Source organism: Paroedura picta, chromosome 12 (assembly GCF_049243985.1).
Source record: "Paroedura picta isolate Pp20150507F chromosome 12, Ppicta_v3.0, whole genome shotgun sequence".
Classification (NCBI taxonomy): domain Eukaryota; kingdom Metazoa; phylum Chordata; class Lepidosauria; order Squamata; family Gekkonidae; genus Paroedura; species Paroedura picta.
Window position 1 is genome coordinate 46134601 of NC_135380.1, and position 22992 is coordinate 46157592.

The 22992-nt window shown below is 49.5% G+C and overlaps 1 protein-coding gene across 1 annotated transcript in view; it reads left to right on the top strand.

The window, feature by feature from the left end:
• LOC143821345 (uncharacterized) overlaps positions 1-22992 on the top strand; it is a 45146-nt gene that overhangs the window by 10191 nt on the left and 11963 nt on the right. The window contains exon 2 of the mRNA XM_077305199.1: positions 15145-15217. Coding sequence (XP_077161314.1) covers positions 15145-15217 — 73 coding nt within the window. The remainder of the gene's footprint in view (positions 1-15144; positions 15218-22992) is intronic.

Below are 22992 nucleotides of genomic sequence, written 5' to 3' on the forward strand. Positions count from 1 at the left end.
CTCTGTTGTGGGGAAGATAATGGAGCAGATATTAAAGGGAGCGATCTGCAAACATCTGGAGGACAATCTGGTGATCCAAGGAAGTCAGCATGGATTTGTCTCCAACAGGTCCTGTCAGACGAACCTGGTTTCCTTTTTTGACCAAGTAACAGGTTTGCTGGATCGTGGAAATTCGGTTGATGTAGTTTACTTGGATTTTAGTAAAGCTTTTGATAAGGTACCCCATGATGTTCTGATGGATAAATCTGGATTTTCAGATATTTAGGTGGATAGAAAATTGGTTAGAGAACCGCACTCAAAGAGTTGTTGTCAATGGTGTTTCATCAGACTGGAGGGAGGTGAGTAGCGGGGTACCTCAGGGCTCGGTGCTCGGTCCGGTACTTTTTAACATATTTATTGATGATCTAGATGAGGAGGTGGAGGGACTACTCATCAAGTTTGCATATTACACCAAATTGGGAGGACTGAAAAATATTCCGGAAGATAGAGACAGAGTTCAACGAGATCTGAACACAATGGAAAAATGGGCAAATGAGAACAAGATGCAATTTAATAAAAATAAGTGTAAAGTTCTGCATCTGGGTCAGAAAAATTAAAAGCATGCCTACTGGATGGGGGATACGCTTCTAGGTAAAACTGTGTGTGAACGAGACCTTGGGGTACTTGTGGATTGTAAGCTAAACATGAACAGGCAGTGATGCAGCAGTAAAAAAAGGCGAATGCCATTTTGGGCTGTATCAACAGGGGCATACATCAAAATCACAAGATATCATAGTCCCATTGTATACGGCATTGGTCAGACCACACCTCAAGTACTGTGTGCAGTTCTGTATGCCTCACTTCAAGAAGGACGTAGATAAAATTGAAAGGGTACAAAGGAGAGTGACGAAGATGATCTGGGGCCAAGGGACCAAGCCCTATGAAAATAGGTTGAGGGACTTGGGAATGTTCAGTCTGTAGAAAAGGAGGTTGAAAGGGGACATTATAGCCCTCTTTAAGTATTTGAAAGGTTGTCACTTGGAGGAGGGCATGATGCTGTTCCCGTTGGCTGCAGAGGAAAGGATGCACAGTAATGGGTTTAAACTACAAGTACATCGATATAGGCTAGATATCAGGGAAAAGTTTTTCACAGTCAGAGTAGTTCAGCAGTGGAATAGGCTGCCTAAGGAGGTCGTGAGCTCCCCCTCACTGGCAGTCTTCAAGCAAAGGTTGGATACACACTTTTCTTGGATGCTTTAGGATGCTTTGGGTTGATCCTGCGTTGAGCAGGGGGTTGGACTGGATGGCCTGTATGGCCCCTTCCAACTCTATGAATCTATGTCTCCATGACTCCTTCGGGTAGTGAAAAGTGGTGTACACAAAAAAGCTCTCCTTCCTTCCTTCCTTCCTTCCTTCCTTCCTTCCTTCCTTCCTTCCTTCCTTCCTTCCTTCCTTCCTTCCTTCCTTCCTTCCTTCCTTCATTTACATTTATATACCCCCCTCCCCTTAGGCTCAAGTTCATGTGAAACAAGAACAGGAACATGAACCTCACTGGCTATTTCAGATGAATGCAAGCACTGGATCATGTCTAACCCTTGGGGTGACGGCTGGACAGGCTCATCAAGCCCGGAGATCATTACCCCTTCCTTCTCATCCATGTAGGAACAAATAATACTGCCCAGCAGAACATGGAACACATTAAGAAATACTTGGATTTGGGGGAAAAGGTAAAGGACCTGGGAGCACAGGTTGCATTTTCATCAGTCCTTCCAGTAAGTAGTCGTGGCGTAGGTAAGTAAAGGTAAAGGTATCCCCTGTGCAAGCACCGAGTCATGTCTGACCCTTGGGGTGACGCCCTCTAGCGTTTTCATGGCAGACTCAATACGGGGTGGTTTGCCAGTGCCTTCCCCAGTCATGACCGTTTACCCCCCAGCAAGCTGGGTACTCATTTTACCGACCTCGGAAGGATGGAAGGCTGAGTCAACCTTGAGCCGGCTGCTGGGATTGAACTCCCAGCCTCATGGGCAGAGCTTTCAGACCGCATGTCTGCTGCCTCACCATTCTGCCCCACAAGAGGCTCTGAATAATGATGATGATGATGATGATGATGATGATGATGATGATGATGAACAGGAAGGATTACCTTCCCAAAAGTCTTCTCTGGGACTGGGATCCAGGTGTACTGGCATCATTCTGTACTCCTCCATCTTGGCCAGTTTGGTTTAGTGGTTAGGAGTGTGGACTTCTAATCTGGCATGCCGGGTTCGATTCTGCGCTCCCCCACATGCAACCAGCTGGGTGACCTTGGGCTTGCCACAGCACTGATAAAACTGTTATGACCAAGCAGGAATATCAGGGCTCTCTCAGCCTCACCTCCCTCACAGGGTGTTTATTGTGGGGAGAGGAAAGGGAAGGCGACTGTAAGCTGCTTTGAGCCTCCTTCGGGTAGAGAAAAGCGGCATCTAATAACCAACTCTTCTTCTTCTTCTTCTTCTTCTTCTTCTTCTTCTTCTTCTTCTTCTTCTTCTTCTTCTTCTTCTTCTTCCAACAACCCCTGGGGGTCGGTGAGGCTGAGATTACGAGACTGACCTGAGGTCATCCAGTGAGCTCCATGGCGGGGCAGAGATGCCAACCTGGGTCTCACAGATCCAAGTCTGACACTCTCCCCACTATGTATTTATTATTTGTTTATTTATTTGTTCGATTTATAGACCGCCACTTCCAGCAAGCTGGTATGTTTTTGACCTAAAGACAGTCAGCATTGTGGTGGAGTTAAGGAAGGTGGCTCTGTACGATGGGGGAGCATTACTGCAGGGCGTAGGGCCACCCTGTGGGTGAGTAGCAAAGGCTGGATGAGAACTGGTGGCTTCCTTCTCCACAGCACTGTGCTCCTCAGATGCATCGGCTTCCATGCCTTGAGAGGGCTTCATTGCGCTGGAAATCACCCATCACTGTGTCGTGTGCTATAATTTTTTACTAACTCTACAGGCTCAACATACTGCCTTGCTCTGGGGACCCCTCCAGCCCATAGAATCACCATACCAATCTACCCCCTTCTGCTGAAAGTCTGTTGGTGAACATGGGCCATCTCTAGGGCCTAACACAGAGTGGGGAGGGGGGGAGTATGGTGCAGTGATCTGGGACACCTGGGTTCAAATCCCCACTTGTGCTATGAAAGCTCACTGTGAGGTAGATTGGGTCAGTCGCAGTTGCTCAGCCTAATCTACCTCACAGGGTGGTTGTGAGGATAAAATGGAGGAGAGAGGAACAACATAAGTTGCTTGGAGACCCCATTGGGAGAAAGGCAGAATGCAAATTAATTTCTAAAAGCAGTTCCCAATATAAAATAGAATTAATTCTAAAACAAAACTCATGGAGAGACTGCTGGGTTTTAGAGATGAACTACTTTCCCCTTCTGCAAACACACACATTTTTTTCTGCACATGGCATTGGTGTTGTTTTGCCTCCTCCACTTATGGAGATTTTCCATTTGCAAATTGGGTACATTTGGTAATTCCTGCCACAGAAAGCACTTTCAGGAAGTACACTTATTGTTGAGACTTGCATATTCTTTGCATTTTTCATGGCTAAATTCACAATTCCTTTTGTTCTCTTTTCTTTAATAGATTTTCTTTCTCTTTTTACTCCAGCAAGACTTGTTGAAATGCCTGTCATTGTAGTGTGCCATTTCAGTTATGGACCAAGTCTATTAATGTAAATTGTCTTGTATAATTAACGGTTTGTACCAGTATTTTATTGTATTATTTTTGTTTGTTTTTATTATCCAATGGCTCAGAGAAAGGGACCAGTAAAAAATCCAAAGCTCTGGCAATTTAGGTCTGTTAGTTTGCAAATTAATGTTTAGGTTACTATCTGAGCTGTGGCTAAGTCTGGAGCAATTGCCAATCATCCTTGTGAGGAGGGGGAAACGTACATGGGGGGGGGGAAGGTTCAAAGAAACAAATGCAGAATCCACAATGTCTTAAGGCAGCATTGCCAGCTGGCTTTTTGACTAACAAGCCCAAATTTTGCCCTTTCTGGCAGTTGGCCATAATTCTTGTTCATCTAGTGGTTGGGAGAACCAGGAAAGATACTGGAGTAAAAATTAAATAATAACAACAACAACAACAACAACAACAACAACAACCTTTTTGGGGTTTTGAAAGTCAGCCTGTAGTTTTGAGCCATAATGCTCAAAGGGTGGAGAAGGTGTGATCGATCATCCAGCACTAGCTTATACAGGGGAAGGGGGAGAGGCAGCTAGAAGATGCATTGAACAAGCAGCACACTTAGGGCCATTCCGCACGACTTTAATGTAGCAGAAGGCTTGCAAATTGTAAATGCTACTAATTTGCAGTTCCGCAAGACGTCGCACACAATCTGCCACACTCCTGAAACAGTCCTGCAAAAAGCGATTCGTTGCAGTGCTTAAAGGGAAATCGGGAAAAGTGGATTCACCCTCCGAAAAGCGCTACACTCTTGCAAACAATCTGCAACACTAGCGAAAAAGACCTGTGCGTTCCCATTGTTGCGTTTCCAACAAAGTCCCTCCCCGTGGCTCTCTCCTCCGAACTTCCGGCGAAGCAATCACCATTTTTTTTTCTCAAAGCGAGCAGAAAGCAACGAACCAGCAAGCCTTCATTCACCCAGCGAGGCTTCTCCGGTTACAGTCCCTCCACAGAAGTGCTTTAAAGCTCCCCTAAGTCCCCAAGCACAACACAGCCCCGTTTGCAAGTTCCCTTTATTTTTGGCCGAAAATCGCGCCCGTTCGGGGGGGGGATTTTTCTTTTCACTCGAGGGAGCGTGGTAACGATGAATCGCCAGCTCACACGCCAGCTGCCAGCTAGTTGGGTCTCTCCATTGCAATGAATCAACGCATATTCGTTGCAACGTGTTTTTTTTTCACCTGTTCTTAAAGGGAAAGGGGCTTTCCCGGAGCATGATAACAACCGCCCATTGGCTGTTTGTTTGATTGATGGCCAGGGGTGGGACAAAGCACAGAAAAAATCGCTTCCTGTCTAGCAATTTTTGCGAGACCAGAAACCTGTGGGGAACGAATGAAATGCTACTGGATTCCACTAAAAAAGCAGGTATGCGTAACACCGAGATTGCACTTTTAAAAATAGCGTTTCCGCTTTGTGGGACCAATTGGCAACTTGGTCCTTGTGCGGAAACACCCCTAGAGAGTGCTGGAAGCACACATCCATCCAGCGAGAGACACTCAGTGTCTGGGGGCATCAGTTACTATGGAGCGTAGTTTCAGTACTTTTCTGTGGCCAAACATGGCCATGGGACAGCTTCAAGTAACAGGGCTTGTGTGGCCATTTCTTCATCAGGGCCTCTTACGGCACAAGATACAGGGAGGTTGTGAGCCCAAAGTCCTGAACTCCAGAGCAACCATTTTAGGAGAACTAAGCTCAGTAGTCTGGAATTCCTGGGGACACCCAGGCTCCACCTGGCAGTTGGCATCCAGGGGGGAAAAGAAGCCTCCTCTTTGACCCCTCACAAAGGGGTGTGCAGGTGCAAACACTCTGTGGAACGGGAGCTACGATCTGGAGGGGAGTTGGGTGAGATTTAAAAGATGAGGGGTGGACTCACACCACACCTGGCCAAATGGATGGATCTCATAGCAGTTTTAGACATACTGAGAAAGACATCAACAACAAACATTATTGTCACTAGTCAACGGGCTAGTGTCAACCATGAGACACACACAGAGAGAAAACTGCAGTGTGTGAATCAGGCATCTTGGCCTTTTGGGGTCAAAGGCACCATCAGTGCCTTTGATACGTCTATTTTCATTACATACTAGCTTCAAAGCCCGTTCATAACGGCATTGAAAGGGTCTTCCCCATCAGTGTCCCGGCTGCTTTCCAGGCCACCAGTAAGTGCTGAGAGTGAGGGGGGGGTGGGGGAGAGGGAGTGCTTCCTGCAGGCCTCTGTGAGGTCCCAGGTGTGCTTTCCAGGCCTTTTGGAAGCACCCCCTCCCACCCCTCCCCCCGCAGCCTTTCACCTGGGGCCCTGGAGGCAAGGGGTGAGGGCTTGGTGAGGGAGCTGTAGGGGCAAAGCCAATCCAGGGTGCAGCTGGCTGCACCCTGATTGGCCCTGGAAACGCCGGACCATTCATCCCCCAAGGCTGTTTCACAATTATTAAGAGGCACCAAATGGATAAGATGTACTATGTATCTATTCACTAGTGCTGGGAGGATCAACGAATCTGCAAGGGAAGGCCAAGCACGGCTAAGATAGACCTCTCTACGCAGCCATTAAAATCTACAATGCCAAAATAATTCCTCAGATTCTTTATGGAATCCCAATATAGATGGATGCATTTAATAATAAATTAGAGAACATCCAATCTTTCTTTTTCAGAAATCTGCTAGGAGTCCCAAACTGTGTGGCCAATCATACACTTGTCGCAGAACTTGGCCAACAGAGTCTAGAAGCCCGGGCTTGGTCCTTTAAATACTGGTTAAAAATTCCTTTCCATGCTCAAACGGATAGTTTGTTAATTAATCTTTTGAGTGACCCTTATTCTTTCAGCTGGCTGGGCAAAATGTCAAAAAACTTCAAATTATGGGTCTGGACATCTCATCCCTTAGCATGCAAGACGAAAGGACGATACTAAAGCTAATATCACAGAGACTAGAAGATCAGGATACACAGATTCTGGGCTCCTCTAACAACAGTGTATGTTCTCCCCGCTTCTGGGATATTCCCTTATCTTACAAATCCATGCCCATGTATCTCCAAATTTTGGAGACACACCAGTTAAGAAGGGCATTTCTAGTAGCTCGCTTAAACATCTTTCCCTCAAATGTCACCCGAGGTAAATTTTTGAAGATAAATTTTAAAGTATCTCAGGAGAGATACTGTTTACATGGATGTAGTGTCCCTGACACTTCTGGTGGGTCCTAAGTTAGAAGTATTTCGGTGCCCGTTAGCTAATTATCTGAAGAAATTGAAATTCAGCTGTGTTAATGAGAAACACTGGATTAAAATGATACTAAATGTGAGGGACTCAACTATTATAAAAGTAGCAAAGTTTTTACTGGCAATTTTAAATGAAAATCTTTTACGATAGATTTTACATTTGAAACTGTTTGAAATTTTCGTTTTATGCTTTGCAATTTTATGCCAATAAATTTACTCTGAATCTGAATCTGACCCCTCTACAAATCTGCAGTAATCCTCAGGTTTGTAGCAGAGTCAAAAAGGGGGAGGAATAGAAGTTTAAAATCTGGCAGTTGCCTAGCAACTCAGGATGTCAATCAAAAAAGGCCTTTTATAAAAATAGTGGGAATGGGTTTCTCCTCTTCACAGAACTGCTAGGGACAGAACCAAATGCCAGGGACCCTGGGAAATGGAACACAAAGCAGGTGGCAATGAATAAAAATAAAATTGAATACAATAATAGAAATATAATTCAAATATCTAAAATTCAAATATACAAAAACTACTAATTAAGCCTGCTGTAAAAAAAATACAGCGGGCACTAGCCGTTCCCAGCACTGCCCGGGTGGGTGGGAAGGGCGAACTCCCCCCCTCCATGGAGAAAGCCTCCCGGGACCGGGAGCTTGCACAGCCGGCGATTGCCCTGCCCGGGCCCTGGGGAGGCTTTTTCCATCGAGGGGAGGGAAAGCCTCCCCAGGGCCCGCCCAAGCCAATCACCAGCTTGCACAGCTGGAGATCGGCTTCTGCCCGGGCTTTCCCCCCCCCAATGGAAAAATCCTCCCCAGGGCCCAGCCGCCTGTCCGGCAGCTCGGGGCTTCTGCCGGTCCCAGCAAGAGCCCTGCCGCGTCTGCTACACGGCGAGGCTCTTGCAGGACCCGGCAGAAGCCCGCACCCCACCCTCCCGGCAGCTCGGGGCTTCTGCTCCCGGGGGCTTCTTCTCACGGCCCCCCCCCCCGGCAGCAACCCACGGCCTTCTCCCGGCCCCAGGAGCAGCCTCGCAGTATCTGCGATGCGGCAAGGCTGTCCCTGGGGCCGGGAGAAGGCCCCAACCTACCACAGCCCCCCCCCAGCAGCAAGGGACGCAAGGCGGGAAAGGAGCAGGAGTCTTCGATGCGGCATCCTTGCTCCTTTCCCTATGTGAAGGAGAGCCAGGGCCGGAGGACTTACCATGCCGGCTGCCTGCTCAGTCTGCACGGCGAGTCCACGGCGACGCCGGGCCAAGCAGCCAATGGGGAGCCGGGCAGCTTGGCCCTGGATGGACACTCTGAGTTTTTATCCCAGACAAGGCCCGCTCCAACTCCTCCCCAGTAGCCCTTTCCCTTTTATTTAATCCGCTCCGCAGGAGTGGTTAAGGATAGATGTACCTAGTACAACAGGATGTAAAAACCTGTACTCTGGGGCCAGGTACCCAAGCCACAGGGAACCTGCTGAGGCTAGGAGTCAAGGCTTCTGGATCCTTACTCTTCGTCTTATTATGCTCACCTGGGATAGGAAGAGCAAACAGAAATGCAACTGAGATGCTCCAGGGAGAAGTGATGAAGGAGAGAGGCAATGCCTCTGCTTGGCCTGCAGAAGGTCCCCAGATTCAATCCCGACATCTCCAGTTGAAGGGACCAGGTGATAGGGAAGATCTGAAGTTGCCTTCTACTGAATCAGAGTCTTCGTCCTTCAAGGTCAGTATAGCCTAATCAGACTAGCAGCAGCTCTCCAAGGTCTCAGCTACTTCAGATCTCCAACTGGTTTGTAATCTGCTCTCACACAATCTCATGATTAATGGGTTACATGTTGAAGCTGAGCAGTAGGAGGGGAGGGAGGGAAATGATCGTGGGCCCCAAATCCACCAAAGAGTGGGGAGTCTCATGAAGAAGAGCCACATTTTACAAACCAACCCTGCACACCATTTTCAATGCGTGTAATGCAGAATGGAGCCTGTCCTATAGTGTGCCTCCAAAAGTCCTGTCTAGTTTGCCAGTGTTTCATCTCAGAAGTTAGATTTTCCAGCCAGACTCCTTAAAACTGAATGGGCCCTCCTGTGGGTCTCCCTTGGTGGTTCTCCTACCCAGGGCCCTCACTATTCTGTTTACAAGGTCCAGAACAAATGGGACCTGATTAAACTAGGGCAGCCCCCCTTCCGGTGGGGTCTGGAGAACTCCTGGGATTACAACAGTTCTCCAGACCGCAGAGATCAGTTCACGGCAGTGGGAGGGGGAGAGTGAGAGAAAGGCGGCTTTGGAGGGGGGACTCCTTGGATAATCCCCCAAGCTCTGTCCCCATCTCCAGCAATCGACCAACCCAGAAGTGGTGGCCTTAGCACCAGGCCTCGCACCCCAGCCACCCCCCTTGTGTCGAGGCCAAGGAGTTTGAGTGTTCCAGCAGGGCTGCCAGGTCCCCGCTGGGGTGGAGTTGCTAACTCCTGGTTGGAACACTCCTGGAGTTTTGGGGTTGAAGTGTGGGGCGGGCAGGGGCCTCAGTGGGGAACAAGGCCATAGACAACTCCTTCCAAAGCTGCCATTTGCTCCAGGAGAACTGATCTTTGGGGATGAGCTGTAATCCCAAAGGATCCCCAGATCCCACATGGAGGCCGGCATCCCGAGGGCAACAGACACCCTGGGTTGGGCAGGCTAGAGCATCTGCCCTCAATCGGAGCTGCACCGACCAGCTGCTTGGCCCTTTTGTTGTCTTGCAGCCGGCCCCAGCTCTGGAGCAAGTGGGGGAGGGGACCAGGGCTGATTCCCTGCTCAGAAGCCAAGCAGGTCGTTAAGCTGACAGGGCCAGTGGTGTCCTCCTGCCCAGCTGTGACCTTCCCCTGGCTGCAGAGATGAGCATGCGGCTCCTCCCCTGATCTCCCAAGAAAATCCTCTTTGAAGGAGTTTTAGTAAAACTAACCCTCTGATCTCTCTCATTATTCCACTCTGCAGGGCCAGCAGCTCTCTAATCCAAGCCCGGCTCCTGTGCAGGTGCTTCTTCTTCCCCTATGGTGATAAGCAGACCTTCCCCACCATCCTGCCCCTTTCTTGCTCCAATGCCCTGCTGGATTTGCACTCGGAATCAGGACTCATGGGCTGCACTATTCACAGTGGGGATATCCCACTTCCGCACAGCCCAGACTGCAGCCTCCCCAAAGTTCATCTACCAGAGTAATTTTCTATATGACTGTTGTTGGTTTCGTTTAATTCTCCCCAATAGGGCTCCTAAGTGGTTTATAGTGTTCTCTTCTCCCCTATTTGATCCTCACAACAACAATCCTGTGCGATAGGTTTGAGTGAGATCAAGGGTCACCCTGCAAACTTCCAGAGCAAAGACTCAGAGCTGGATTTCCCAGTTCCTAATCCAACTTCCCAAATTCCAGGTGAGTTTGGGTGTCAAGCACCAACAAGTTGCTTCTAACTTATAGTGACTCCATGAACTTATGTCCTTCAAAACGTCCTGTCATTCATAGACTTGCAAGCCTCAGGTCTCGCAAGCAGAAGGACAGGGCACCTTGGTGTAGTGGCTAGGAGTGCTGGTAAGCTGGGTTTGATTCCGCACTCCCCCACATGCAACCAGCTGGGTGATCTTGGGCTCGCCACGGCACTGAGAAAGCTGTTCTGACCAAGCAGTGATATCAGGGTTCTCTCGGCCTCACCCACCCCACAGGGTGTCTGTTGTGGGGAGAGGAAAGGGAAGGCAGTTGTCGGCTGCTTTGAGACTCCTTTGGGTAGAGAAAGGCGGCATCTAAGAACCAACTCTTCTTCGTGGTTGAGCCTAGCCCTCTCCTGTCGGGTCTCCCTCTTTTCCTGCCGCCTTCAACGTTTCCTGGCATGACTGCACTTTCTAGTGTGTGACTCCTTGTTTTCTCATTATGTGAGCAAAGGTTTGGCTTTAACCATATAAGGCCATATATGGTCTAGGCCCAGCATATCTAATATGTCTCCCTGGAAGGTGCTTCGCTCAGTGACTGCGAATCATCTGGTTGTCCCTCGCCCCACCTTGGCTGGGGCTAGGGCTTTCTCTAAGGTGACCATCTTTCCTGCCTTTGACGGGACTATCCCACTTTTGGGGCATTTGCCCCATGACCTGTAGCGTTTCCTGCCTTTCCCACAGCGTTCTCATATATCTAAAAAATTATTTTAATTTATTTTAATTTATTATTTTTTTAAAAAATTGCCGAGCGGCAGGCAGCTGAGCAGGTAGCCCGGACTCAGGAGGCCCCCACGCAGGTGCCTGGGCTCAGGAGGCCCCCATGCAGGCGCGCGGGCTCCGGGCTCCAGGGTGGGGCTTCCTGGCCAGGTCTGCTGCCGCCTGCTTGGGTGGCCTTCCTGCCTCCAGACCTAAGGTCAGTCAGGGAGGGGAGAGGGGGGGGGAGACCCACCTGCCACCGCCTGTCGCCGCCTGCTGCCACCAGCTACTGCCTGCCGCCGCCGCCCTTCTAAGGGTCGGGGAGGGGGGGAAGGGAGGGCCCATATTGTGACCATCATGTCCCGCCTTGTGACCAGACATTTCTGGTCACCTTAGCTTTCTCTGGAGTGAGCTCCCAGAGAACATCAGGCCCTAATACAACTAGCACAGTTCAGTCGGGCCTGCAAGATGGAGCTCTTCTGCCAGGCTTACAGGAGGGGCCAGCTCACATAAGTAAATAAGGCAAGTTCAGCTAAAGCTCCAGCTTTCCACTCCGTCGCAGCAAACACCAAAGCTCTGTAGTTTTGGTACCACTAATAATAATGATATTGTAAAATATTTTAAACTTTTTAACCATTTTAATTGTATTTTATGAATCTTGTAAACCATCCCAAGGTGGCATCCCAAGGTCTAGGAATACAAATAATCTTATCCATTTGGTGCCTCTTAATAATTGTGAAACAGCCTTGGGGGACGGACTGTCCAGCCTCTCTAGGGCCAATCAGGGTGCAGCCAGCTGCATCCTGATTGGCCCTGCCCCTACAGCTCCCGCCCTCCCTGTCCGAGTTGGAATAGGGCCAATCAGGGTGCAGCCAAAGGCCTGCCAAGGCCTCGCACAGGCCCTGGGAGCGCTTTCAAGTCCTTTGGGAAGCCATCCGGCCAAGGGGGGATGGGGGAGAGGGAGCGCTTCCCAAAGGCCTGAAAAGGCCTTGCTGCCGCGCCGGGTGTGACCCTTTCAAAGCCAGTTCTTACGAATGGGCTTTGCCACTAGTCTTTACACCGCCCGTGGCGCCGCGGGCGCCACGGACTAAATAAACCAGTAAGCCCTTGGAAGGCGGGCTGTGTCCGGGATGAGGAAGGGTGCCGATTGGCCCCTTCCTCATGACAGACTATCGGAGGGACCAATAGGCAGGCGCGAAGCGCCTGCCGATTGGTCCCTCCGATTCCTTGCCGGAGCAACTGCGAGCCGCGCGTAGCGCAGCTCGCAGTTGCTCCAAGCCAGCCAGCCTCTAAGAACCTCTAAGCCAGTGGTCCCCAACCTTTATTAGGCTGGGGACCGGCAGGGCATCGCCCCGCGCCCGTGGGGGCCGCCCCCGCGGGGGCCGCACCCACGCATCGGGCCGCGCCCGCGAGCCGCGCCCGCGGATCGGGCCGCGCCCGCGGGCCGTGCCCGCGTGTCGGGCCGCGCCCGCGAATCGGGCCGCGCCCGCCGGCCGCGCCCGCGGATCGGGCCGCGCCCGCCGGCCGCGCCCGCGGATCGGGCCGCGCCCGCCGGCCGCGCCCGCGGGCCGCACCCGCGGATCGGGCCGCGCCCGCCGGCCGCACCCGCGGGCCGCGCCCGCCGGCCGCTCCCCGCCGCCGCCCAGGGAGCCCCCGGCCTCTAAAAACGCATCGCCGGCACAAAAAGATGGCCGCCGGCAAGAAGAACGCGCCCGGGAGCCGCCCGCCGAAGGAGCTGCCCACCGCAAAGGAGCTGCCCGCCGAGAAGGAGCCACCCAAGGAGCTGCCCGCCGTGAAGGAGCTGCCCGACGTCGCTACAGCCCTCTCACCGGTAAGCTACCTTTCCTCACCCTGCCCTCGCCAGTCCCTCGCTCTCCACCCCCCTGCTAGGGCCCATTGTATTTGGAATACAATGGGCTTTTTTACTAGTAAATGAATAAACTAGATCAATGAAATGTTTTATTTAGTTTGACTGTAGCAATGTCTCAAGTGCCATTCTGAGGGGGTTTCAGTAGAGAGGGCTCCTGCACCTTCCTTTATTTATTTGTTTGTTTGTTTGTTTATTATATTTATATACTGCCCTCCCCGGGGGCTCATAATAACATAAGAACAATACATGGAACAGGCTATAAAACATTTGAATAACCGTGCAATAATAACTGATAATTGTAAACATATAACAGTATATTAGTATAACCAATAAACAATACAACAGTGCAACAATACAAACAGGTCCAGAGTATATAGGTGGTGTTCTGAGGGGGGGGGGCGGGGGGCAGGGGCCCTTTGGTTGCTGTTGATTATATCTGGTCTCAACCAAATGCCTGGGAGAAGAGCTCCTCCTTGCAGGCCCTGCAGAACTGTTTAAGCTCCGTTAGGGCCCTGATCTCCTCCAGGAGCTCATTCTACCAGGTGGGGGCCAGAACAGAGAATGCTCTGGCCCTGGTCGAGACCAGGTGGACTTCTTTAGGGCCAGGGACCTTTAGCTGTTTGGTAGCAGTGGAGCGCAGGGCTCTTTTGGGGGCGTAGGCAGGGAGGCGATCCCTCAGGTACACTGGGCCCTGACCGCGAATGGCCTTGAAGGTAATTACCAGAACCTTTAGTCTGATCCGGAATTCAACTGGCAACCATTGCAGTTGATGGAGAATGGGCCGGATGTGGGACCTCCACGTTGTTGCAGTGAGGATCCTGGCCACTGCATTTTGAACCACCTGTAGTTTCCGGGTCCAGGCCAACATTCCGGGACAGCCAACATGCAGGCCTGCATAGAGCGAGTTCCAGAAGTCGAGTCTAGAGGTGATCGTCACATGGATCACTGTGGCTAGGCGTTCTGGGGCCAGGTAGGGCACTAGTAATTTGGCTTGGTGGAGATGGTAGAATGCCAGCCGAGCTACCTTCATGATCTGGGCTTCAATTGTGAGGGAAGTGTCCAGAATCACGCCTAGGTTCCTGGCGGAGTGATTCGTAGAGAGCTGCACACCATCCAGGGCAGGCAGACATGCTTCCTCACATGGGCCCTTCCTACCCAGCCAGAGGACCTCCGTCTTTGAAGGACTGAGCTTCAGACTCATAGACTCGATGTTCCAGGGCTGAGTTAAAAACCCAGTTATCTTTCAACGATGGGGCGGGACAGCCTGGTTTGTAACTCTCAGTAAAGAACCCATGCGACTTGGGCAGCTGAGTCAGTGAGGGTACAGATTTTTTATTTTAGAGGGAAAATTTGCCTCAGTGTGACAAAGTGTGTGTGGGGAGGGGATGATAATAGCACGTTATAAATACTTTAATTAATCATAGAATCATAGAATCATAGAATCATAGAATCATAGAATCATAGAATCATAGAATCATAGAATCATAGAATCATAGAATCATAGAGTTGGAAGGGGCCATACAGGCCATCTAGTCCAACCCCCTGCTCAACGCAGGATTAGCCCTAAGCATCCTAAAGCATCCAAGAAAAGTGTGTATCCAACCTTTGCTTGAAGACTTCCAGTGAGGGGGAGCTCACCACCTCCTTAGGCAGCCTATTCCACTGCTGAACTTCTCTGACTGTGAAAAATTTTTTCCTGATAAATACCCTGAGGACAAAACCTGCACCTCTCTGACTTTTGCTGGCCTGACCTCCATTCTGCCAGACTCTCCTCCCCCTGGAAAATGGGATCCAGTGGATATTAGGATGCATATCCCCCCCCCCTCCCGATTGTGTTCCCTGTAATATTCTGTAATATGGACCTACCCATTCACTCCAGCCACCCCTGCTTCAGCTGTCCTTGCATGCTGGGCTAGATATGCCTTCTTGGTGGTGGCACCAAAACTTTAGAAGTCCCTCCACAGGGAGATTTCTCTGTCTCCCTCTGTCAGTGTCTTTAGTCAGCAAGGTGAAGACTTCTTTGGTTTCATTTGGCATTCCCCCAGTACTAGCTACTGGTATTGTCTGCTCAAGTGTTTTTAATTGAACTGTTTTTTCGTTTAAAATGTATTTTTAATTGCTCAAATGTTTTAATGTGTGTGTTTATTTTCACCTTGTGGTTCCTGCTGGGGCTGAAAGGTGGCACAAAATGTTTTAAATAACACATAATAATAATTCTCTCTTGCATTTTGATGACTCCTCAGCCCCTGAAGATATTAGCAGACATTATCTGAGAAGAGAAGACGTTTGTGTGCTTTTACAAGAAGTAGCAGCCATGTAGGTGGATCAGGCATACAGAAGGTTCTGGCTTCAATACCTGGCATCTTTACCAAGAGGTACCTCTGGGATCTCAGGCACCTTTGCCGGGACCCCTGCTGCCAGTCACTGTACCAAAATGGAGTTCAATGGATCAGTGGTCCAACTTCCTTTAGAAGAAGAGTTTGTTCTTATATCCCACTTTTCTCTACCCGAAGGAGACTCAAAGCAGCTTACAGTTCCCTTTTCTCTCCCCACAACAGACACCCTGTGAGGTGGGTGCAGCTGAGAGCGCCCTGAAATTTCTGCTCGGTCAGAACAGTTTTATCAGTGCCATGCTGAGCCCAAGGCCACCCAGCTGGCTGCATGTGGGGGAGTACAGAATCGAACCTGGCATGCCAGATTAGAAGTCCGCACTCCTAAGAACTACACCAAACTGGCTTAAAGTTGCATTTTGGGGGAAGGGCTGTGATTCAGTGGGCCCACTTTGCCTGCAGAAGATCCTAGGTTCATAAGAGCATAAGAACATCTAAAGGGCCATGCTGGTCAGACCAGTGGTCCATCTAGTCCAGCATCCTGTCTCACACAGGAGTCAACCAGTTCTGCTGGACAGCCAACAGCAGGGCATAGAGGCCAAGGCCTTCCCCTGAGAGGAACATAATAAGAGCCCGGCTTAATCAGACTAGGGGTTCATCTAGTCTCACACAGGGGCCAACCATAGAATCATAGAGTTGGAAGGCATGTTCTGGGTCATCTAGTCCAACCCCCTGCACTTGTACCTAAATGCAGAATTTTACATTTGTCCCTATTGAATTTCATTTTATTCAGTTTAGACCAGTTCTCGAGCCTATCAAAATCATCCTGTATTTTGATGCTGTCTTCTATTGTGTTTGCTACCCCTCCCAGTTTAGTATCATCTGCAAATTTAATAAGTATTCCCTCTAATCCCTCATCCAAATCATTTATAAATATGTTGAACAACACAGACCCCTTGGGGTCTATGTATGTCATGTATATCATGTGGAACCTTATCAAAAGCTTTACTGAAATCCAGATAAACTATGTCCATGATAGTCCCCTGATCCAGCAACCATCTTGAAAAAAGAGATAAGGTTGGTCTGGCATTACTTGTTCGTGCGAAACCCATGCGGAGTCTTAGAAATCACAGGTCTCTGTTCCAGCTGCTCAAGGACTGAGCATTTGATGATTTGTTCCAAAATTTTGCCAGCTACAGATGTCAAGTTGACGGGTCGATTGTTACCTGGATCCTCCTTTTTCCCTTTCTTGAAGATGGGGACAGTCCCTCTATTGACCTCTTGAGGGCCAACAATAGGACAGAGAAGCTGAGGCCTTCTTAAGAACAGAGCCCTTTTGGATCAGACCAGTTGTCCATCTAATCCAGCATCCTATCTCACCCTGTGGGCAGCCAGTTCCTCTGGATGGACAACAACAGGACTTGAGGCTTTCTTTTGATGTTGCTTCCTGGCTCTGGGATTCAGGGGGGATTTCCATATCTTTTAAGTGTAGTGTCATGCCAGTCAAATGCAAGCTGAATATTCCGTCCCCTTCACATGATGTCGCCCACATCCAGCGTCTGGCCTACCGACTGCTCGCTACATCCTCCATTGAAAAGTGCTTCTCTGAGGGCATTTCCACACATTAGTAAAAATAGTGTCACGCTGGCGGAATACAGCACAACATTATATTGCCCCACCCCTGAATTGATTGACAGGCGGAAGCAAAAAGGCGAGGAGCACCGAGGGGGGGATATAATGTCGCGATTTGCCATTTCACGGGTGTGACACTATTTTTACTAATGTGTGGAAATGCCCAGGGGATTAGTTCCTCTGAACATAGAAGTAGTAGCCATTGTTAGATCTATCTTCTATTAATCTAATCTCCTTTGAAAGCTGTCTGTGCTTGTGGCCATCACTACATCCTCTAGCAGCAAACTCCACATTTTCATCACTCTCTGTGTAGTAAACTAGTATTTTCTTTTGTCCATCCTGAACCTACTGCCTATTGGCCTCATTGAATGCCCTCAAATTCTAGCATTTGGGGGGGGGGGAGAGAAAATTATCCTTTTTCACTCTCTCCAACCTATGCTTAATGTTATAAACCTCTCTCATGTCTTTCCTAAACTGAAAAGTCACAAGCTTTTCAGCCTTTCCTTCTAGGGAAGGTGCTCCAACCCCCAAATCATCTGCATCTACAGCTAAAGGGATGATAGAGTTGGAAGGAACCTCTAGGGTCATCTAGTCCAATCCCCTGCAGGATTCAGAAAATTCACAACCACCTGCCTACCCAGTGACCCCAATTCCATTCCCAGGTGATTTCCCCCCCACCCCAAAAAAAAAAAAGAATGTATGGCACATCTGGCCTGGAGGAAATTCACCTCCCAACCCCAAAGTGGCCATCAGCAGTTCCCTGGGCATGCCAGAAAGGGCCACAAGAGGCAAGCATGGACACAGTCCCTCCTGCCCACCCACTCACAACCTGCCTAAGTTCACAGAATCAGCATTTCTGTGAGGTGGCTCTCTAGCCTCTGCTTAAAAACTTCCAAGAACCCACCACCTCCCAAGGAAGCCTGTCCCACTGAGGAGCCTTGGCCTTCAAGCCCTGGGGAGCTGCTGCTGCTGGTCAGAACCTTGCTGCTGGTATTGACCTTGCTAGGCCACAGGTCACACTCAATATAAGGTGAGGCTGTGGCTGAGTGGCAGAACATTTGCTTTGTCTGCAGAAGGCCACAGGTTCTCAAGCCTCTGTCTCAAAGAATCTGAGGCCCAACGCGCTGGGGCTGCACTGGGTTACCACCTGGTGTTTGGACTGGGGCAGGTTGTCTTTCCTCTTCCCAGGTCCAGAAGGAGAAGCATTTTTCCCACTGCACCTGGTCCGCCCCAGATTCGTGCCTCCACATGAGGCACCTAGGGAACCAGCTCATAGGGAACCAAAAGTAAAAGGATTCAGATGTCTTTATACTAACGCCCGAAGCATGGGCAATAAAAAGGAGGAGCTGGAACTTCTCATGATGATGGAAAGGTATGATCTAGTAGGCATCACAGAAACTTGGTGGAATGATTCTCATGACTGGAATGTAATGGTGGATGGATATGAACTGTTCAGAAAAAACAGAATAGATCGAAGAGGTGGAGGAGTGGCACTGTATGTGAGGAAAGGGCTTACCTGTCAGGAAATTCTAGTGAAGGAGAGCATATCTACAGTGGAAAGCATCTGGGTGAAAATAAGCGAGGGGAAAACAAACAGTGTTGTGGTTAGTGTCTGCTACCAACCGCCTGACCAACAAGAGGATGTGGATGCTGCACTTTGTGAGCAGCTTGAGAAAATATCCAAGCGGCAGGACCTTGTCATCATGGGTGACTTCAGTCAGTCAGTAACCTTTTATTGGCATAAAATGTATAAGACATATAAAAATAGGGTTTAAAATTTCAACAAAATAATAAAATGGGGTTACATGACTTCAATTTCCCAGATGTGTGCTGGGAAACAAACTCTGCGAAGCGTCCTCAGTCATGCAACTTTCTGGCCTGCCTGGCTGACAATTTCATTTATCAAATGGTAGATGAACCCACAAGAGGTTCAGCCATACTGGACTTAATACTGACCAACAGGCAAGAGTTGGTGGATGAGGTGAAGGAGGTGGGGACCCTAGGGGGAAGTGACCATGTCCTCATAGAATTCCTTTTGAGATGGGGAGCCAAGGAAGCTTGTAGCCAGACGCGGATGTTGGATTTTCGTAGGGCAAACTTTAATAAACTCAGAGACATGAGGAGCAAACGTAAAGTAAAGGAGGCAATAGGCCCACTGTTGGGTGCGGATGGACAAACTCTAACGGAGGATGCAGAGAAAGCAGAAAGGCTTAGTGCCTATTTTACATCTGTTTTTTCCCACAGGTCAAAGGGTTTAGGCACATCTAGAGATGGCTGTAGCCAAAGGATAGTGTCTGGGTGGCAGGTTAACATGGATAGAGAGGTTGTCGAGAGGCATTTAGCTGCACTGGATGAGTTCAAATCCCCTGGTCCGGATGAAATGCACCCGAGAGTACTCAAAGAACTTTCCAGAGAACTTGCACAGCCCTTTGGACTGGCAAATACTCCGGAAGATAGAGACAGAGTTCAACGAGATCTGAACACGATGGAAAAATGGGCAAATGAGAACAAGATGCAATTTAATAAAGATAAGTGTAAAGTTCTGCATCTGGGTCAGAAAAATGAAAAGCATGCCTACTGGATAGGGGATACGCTTCTAGGTAACACTGTATGTGAACGGGATCTTGGGGTACTTGTGGATTGTAAACTAAACATGAGCAGGCAGTGTGATGCAGCGGTAAAAAAGGCAAATGCCATTTTGGGCTGTATCAACAGGGGCATCACATCAAAATCACAAGATGTCATAGTCCCATTGTATACGGCACTGGTCAGACCACACCTGGAGTACTGTGTGCAGTTCTGGAGGCCTCACTTCAAGAAGGACGTAGATAAAATTCAAAGGGTACAGAGGAGAGCGATGAAGATGATCTGGGGCCAAGGGACCAAGCCCTATGAAGATAGGTTGAAGAACTTGGAAATGTTCAGCCTGGAGAAATGGAGGTTGAGAGGGGACATGATAGCCCTCTTTAAGTATCTGAAAGGTTGTCACTTGGAGGAGGGCAGGATGCTGTTCCCGTTGGCTGCAGAGGAAAGGACACACAGTAATGGGTTTAAACTACAAGTACAATGATATAGGCTTGATATCAGGGGGAAAATTCACAGTCAGAGTAGTTCAGCAGTGGAATAGGCTGCCTGAGGAGGTGGTAATCCCCCCCTCCCTGGCAGTCTTCAAGCAAAGGTTGGATACACACTTTTCTTGGATGCTTTAGGATGCTTAGGGCTGATCCTGCGTTGAGCAGGGGGTTGGACTAGATGGCCTGTATGGCCCCTTCCAACTCTATGATTCTATGATTCTATGATTCTATGATTCTAGGGGGTGAGGTTCCACCACACTTTGGGGCAGCGGGGGCTATTTTTGATTTTTAAGAACAGGGCATTGTATTACAACACAATATCCCATTCTTAAAAATATTTTTTTAAATGCCCCAGACCGCTATGCCACGTGGCAGAGCCACCTGTGACACTTTTTGTCCCTTCTGGGACACCAGAATGACCTGACTCTTCCCTTCCCCACAGCCCAGGCCCAACACCGGCCCTGTCAGTGCCTGGGGCAAAAAGAGGGCATGTGGATATATCCATGTTCCCTTTGCCCAGGGCAAACGAGGGCCCGAGGACAGCCCTAGCCCAGCAACAACATCATCTGAAAACGGGAATTTGCCCTGCAATCAGAGGAGCAGTGAGTCAGGGCAAATCCCCAGTGCTGAAAAGGTCAAAGAGCAGCGTTTCCGCCTGAGGCTGCAAAGACTCCACTAGAACAACTTCCACACCAACCCTTTTCCTCCCTCCCTCCTTGCTGCTGCCTTTATGCGTGAGACTATTTTGCCAGAGTCCTTGAGAAAGCATCATCGGAAGAGAGGGAGGCAATATAACTATCTCAGTCGGCTTTCCTGGGACCCCTGCAGAGCAAAACAGAGGCTCCTGATGGCTGCTGCTCCCATTCAACTATTATTGTTGGGCTGTTTACAATTTGGCAGTGCTGGAATGTGTTTACACAGGAGCTGCAATACTGCTGAGAAGTCAGGACCTTGGAAACAAAGCAATCCTTTTTAGGTATCGAAGCGAATCCGGTACCAGACCGCTGGAGAGCTGGCACCATGCAGATGCATTTCATAGTCCTTTGAGTGCCATCTTTCAAAGCCGATTCCATTAGCACACAATGCAACATGCAATCGATTATTCCATTGCTACTCCGAGTTTGCAAATCCTTGAACTCTGCAATTAATTTTTGAATGACTTTTTTCATGCCCAGGTTTGGAACACAGAGATCTTTGAAGGTTACAGGCTTTGATTGGCAGGAGTGGCCAGCAGCAGAGAAGCAGGGCTAGTCTGCTGAAAGCCTGTTGACCTGGATACCTTTGCAGCAATAGGGGGCAGGTGTTGTCTGACTCTGTTTCTCCTATCCCCCTGATCTTGCTAGGGCTGTGGGTCTCTGAATAGAGCTGGAGTTAGTCATGAAGCCACACCTCAGTCCAGAGGAGATGAAGAAGGCCTCCGTCATCTGTGGAATGGGGTAACGCTCTTATATGTATGTGTAGGGCTACCTTTGAGGCATGTGTGGGCTCAGAATATGGCAGCCAGTTCATGAACTGAGGCTATCTGCAATGACAAAGAAGAGTCAGTTTTTATACCACATTTTTTATTATCTAAGGGGCTGACAATTGTCTTCCTATCCCTTTGTCTCCCCTCAAGAGGTTGGTGAGGCTGAGAGAGCTCTGAGAGAACTGGGGATCTCCCAAGGTCACCCAGCCATCTGCCTGAGGAAGAGCGGGGAACTGGAACCGGTCTTCCAGATTAGAGTCCTCTGCTCTTAACCACAACACCACGCTGGCTCTCTGATGATGACAAACAAGTATCAGTAGAACAAGGAGAAAACAGAAGGGCTGCTCCAGGTCTACTGATGCAAGCACAAGGCAAATATATATATCATACTGGCTGCAAAGCCCATTCATAAGCCCAGGCAACAGCGACAGAACGGGTGAGTTCCTGGGGCGTGGGAAGCGCTCTCGCCGCCTCGGGGAGGCAGCGTGTGCGGTTGGCAGGCCACGGGGATGGGATATCCCCCCTCCCCCCACTGCCTGAGCTGCCTCCCTGCAGCCTTCCAAGCGCACCCTCCCCCCGGCAGCCAGGCTGCTTACCTGGGGCCCTGCAAGGCCTGGAGCGGCGGAGACACACAGACATTCCTGGTTCTAGCAGCCAGGCACATCTGTGAGGTGAGGGGTCAGGGCTCGGTGAGGGAGGGCGGGAGCTGTAGGGGCAGGGCCAATCAGGGTGCAGCTGCCTGCACCCTGATTGGCCTTACTCGGACAGCTGGACCGTGCATCCCCCAAGGCTGTTTTACAAATATATATAGGAACCAATGGATAAGGATTACTCAGCTGATCCAGATAATCATGGGCGACTTCAATTTCCCAGACATGTTCTGGGAAACAAACTCTGTGAAGCGTCCTCAGTCATGCAACTTTCTGACCTGCCTGGCTGACAATTTCATCTATCAAATGGTAGATGAACCCACAAGAGGTTCAGCCATACTGGACTTAATACTGACCAACAGGCAAGAGTTGGTGGATGAGGTGAAGGAGGTGGGGACCCTCGGGGGAAGTGACCATGTCCTCATAGAATTCCTTTTGAGATGGGGGGGGCAAGGAATCTGGTAGCCAGACGCGGATGTTAGATTTTCGTAGGGCAAAATTTAATAAACTCAGAGACATGATGAGTGTCATACCATGGACAAGAATGCTGGAAGGGAGCATGTGAAGGGTGGGTGCTATTCGAACAAGAGCTATTGCATGCTCAATCCATGACTATCCCAGAAAGACGAAAACACTGCAGGAGCTCTAAGAAGCCTATTTGGATGAACAGAGAACTTCAAGAGGAACTAAGAAAGAAAAGGGAAATGTTCAGGAAATGGAGGGAAGGACAGAGCTCTAAAGAAGAGTACCTACAGGTTACTAGGCACTGTAGACCATTCATCACAAAGCCCAAAGCTGAGAGTGAACTAAGATTGGCCAGGGAAGCCCATTGTAACAAGAAAAGCCTGCCCAGGGCTCTTATCTGGCCCCTGAGCACCATGTTGGAAGTTTCTGTTTTAGACTTTCCTGCAGGGAAAGTTTTCTACTCATTGATCACTTG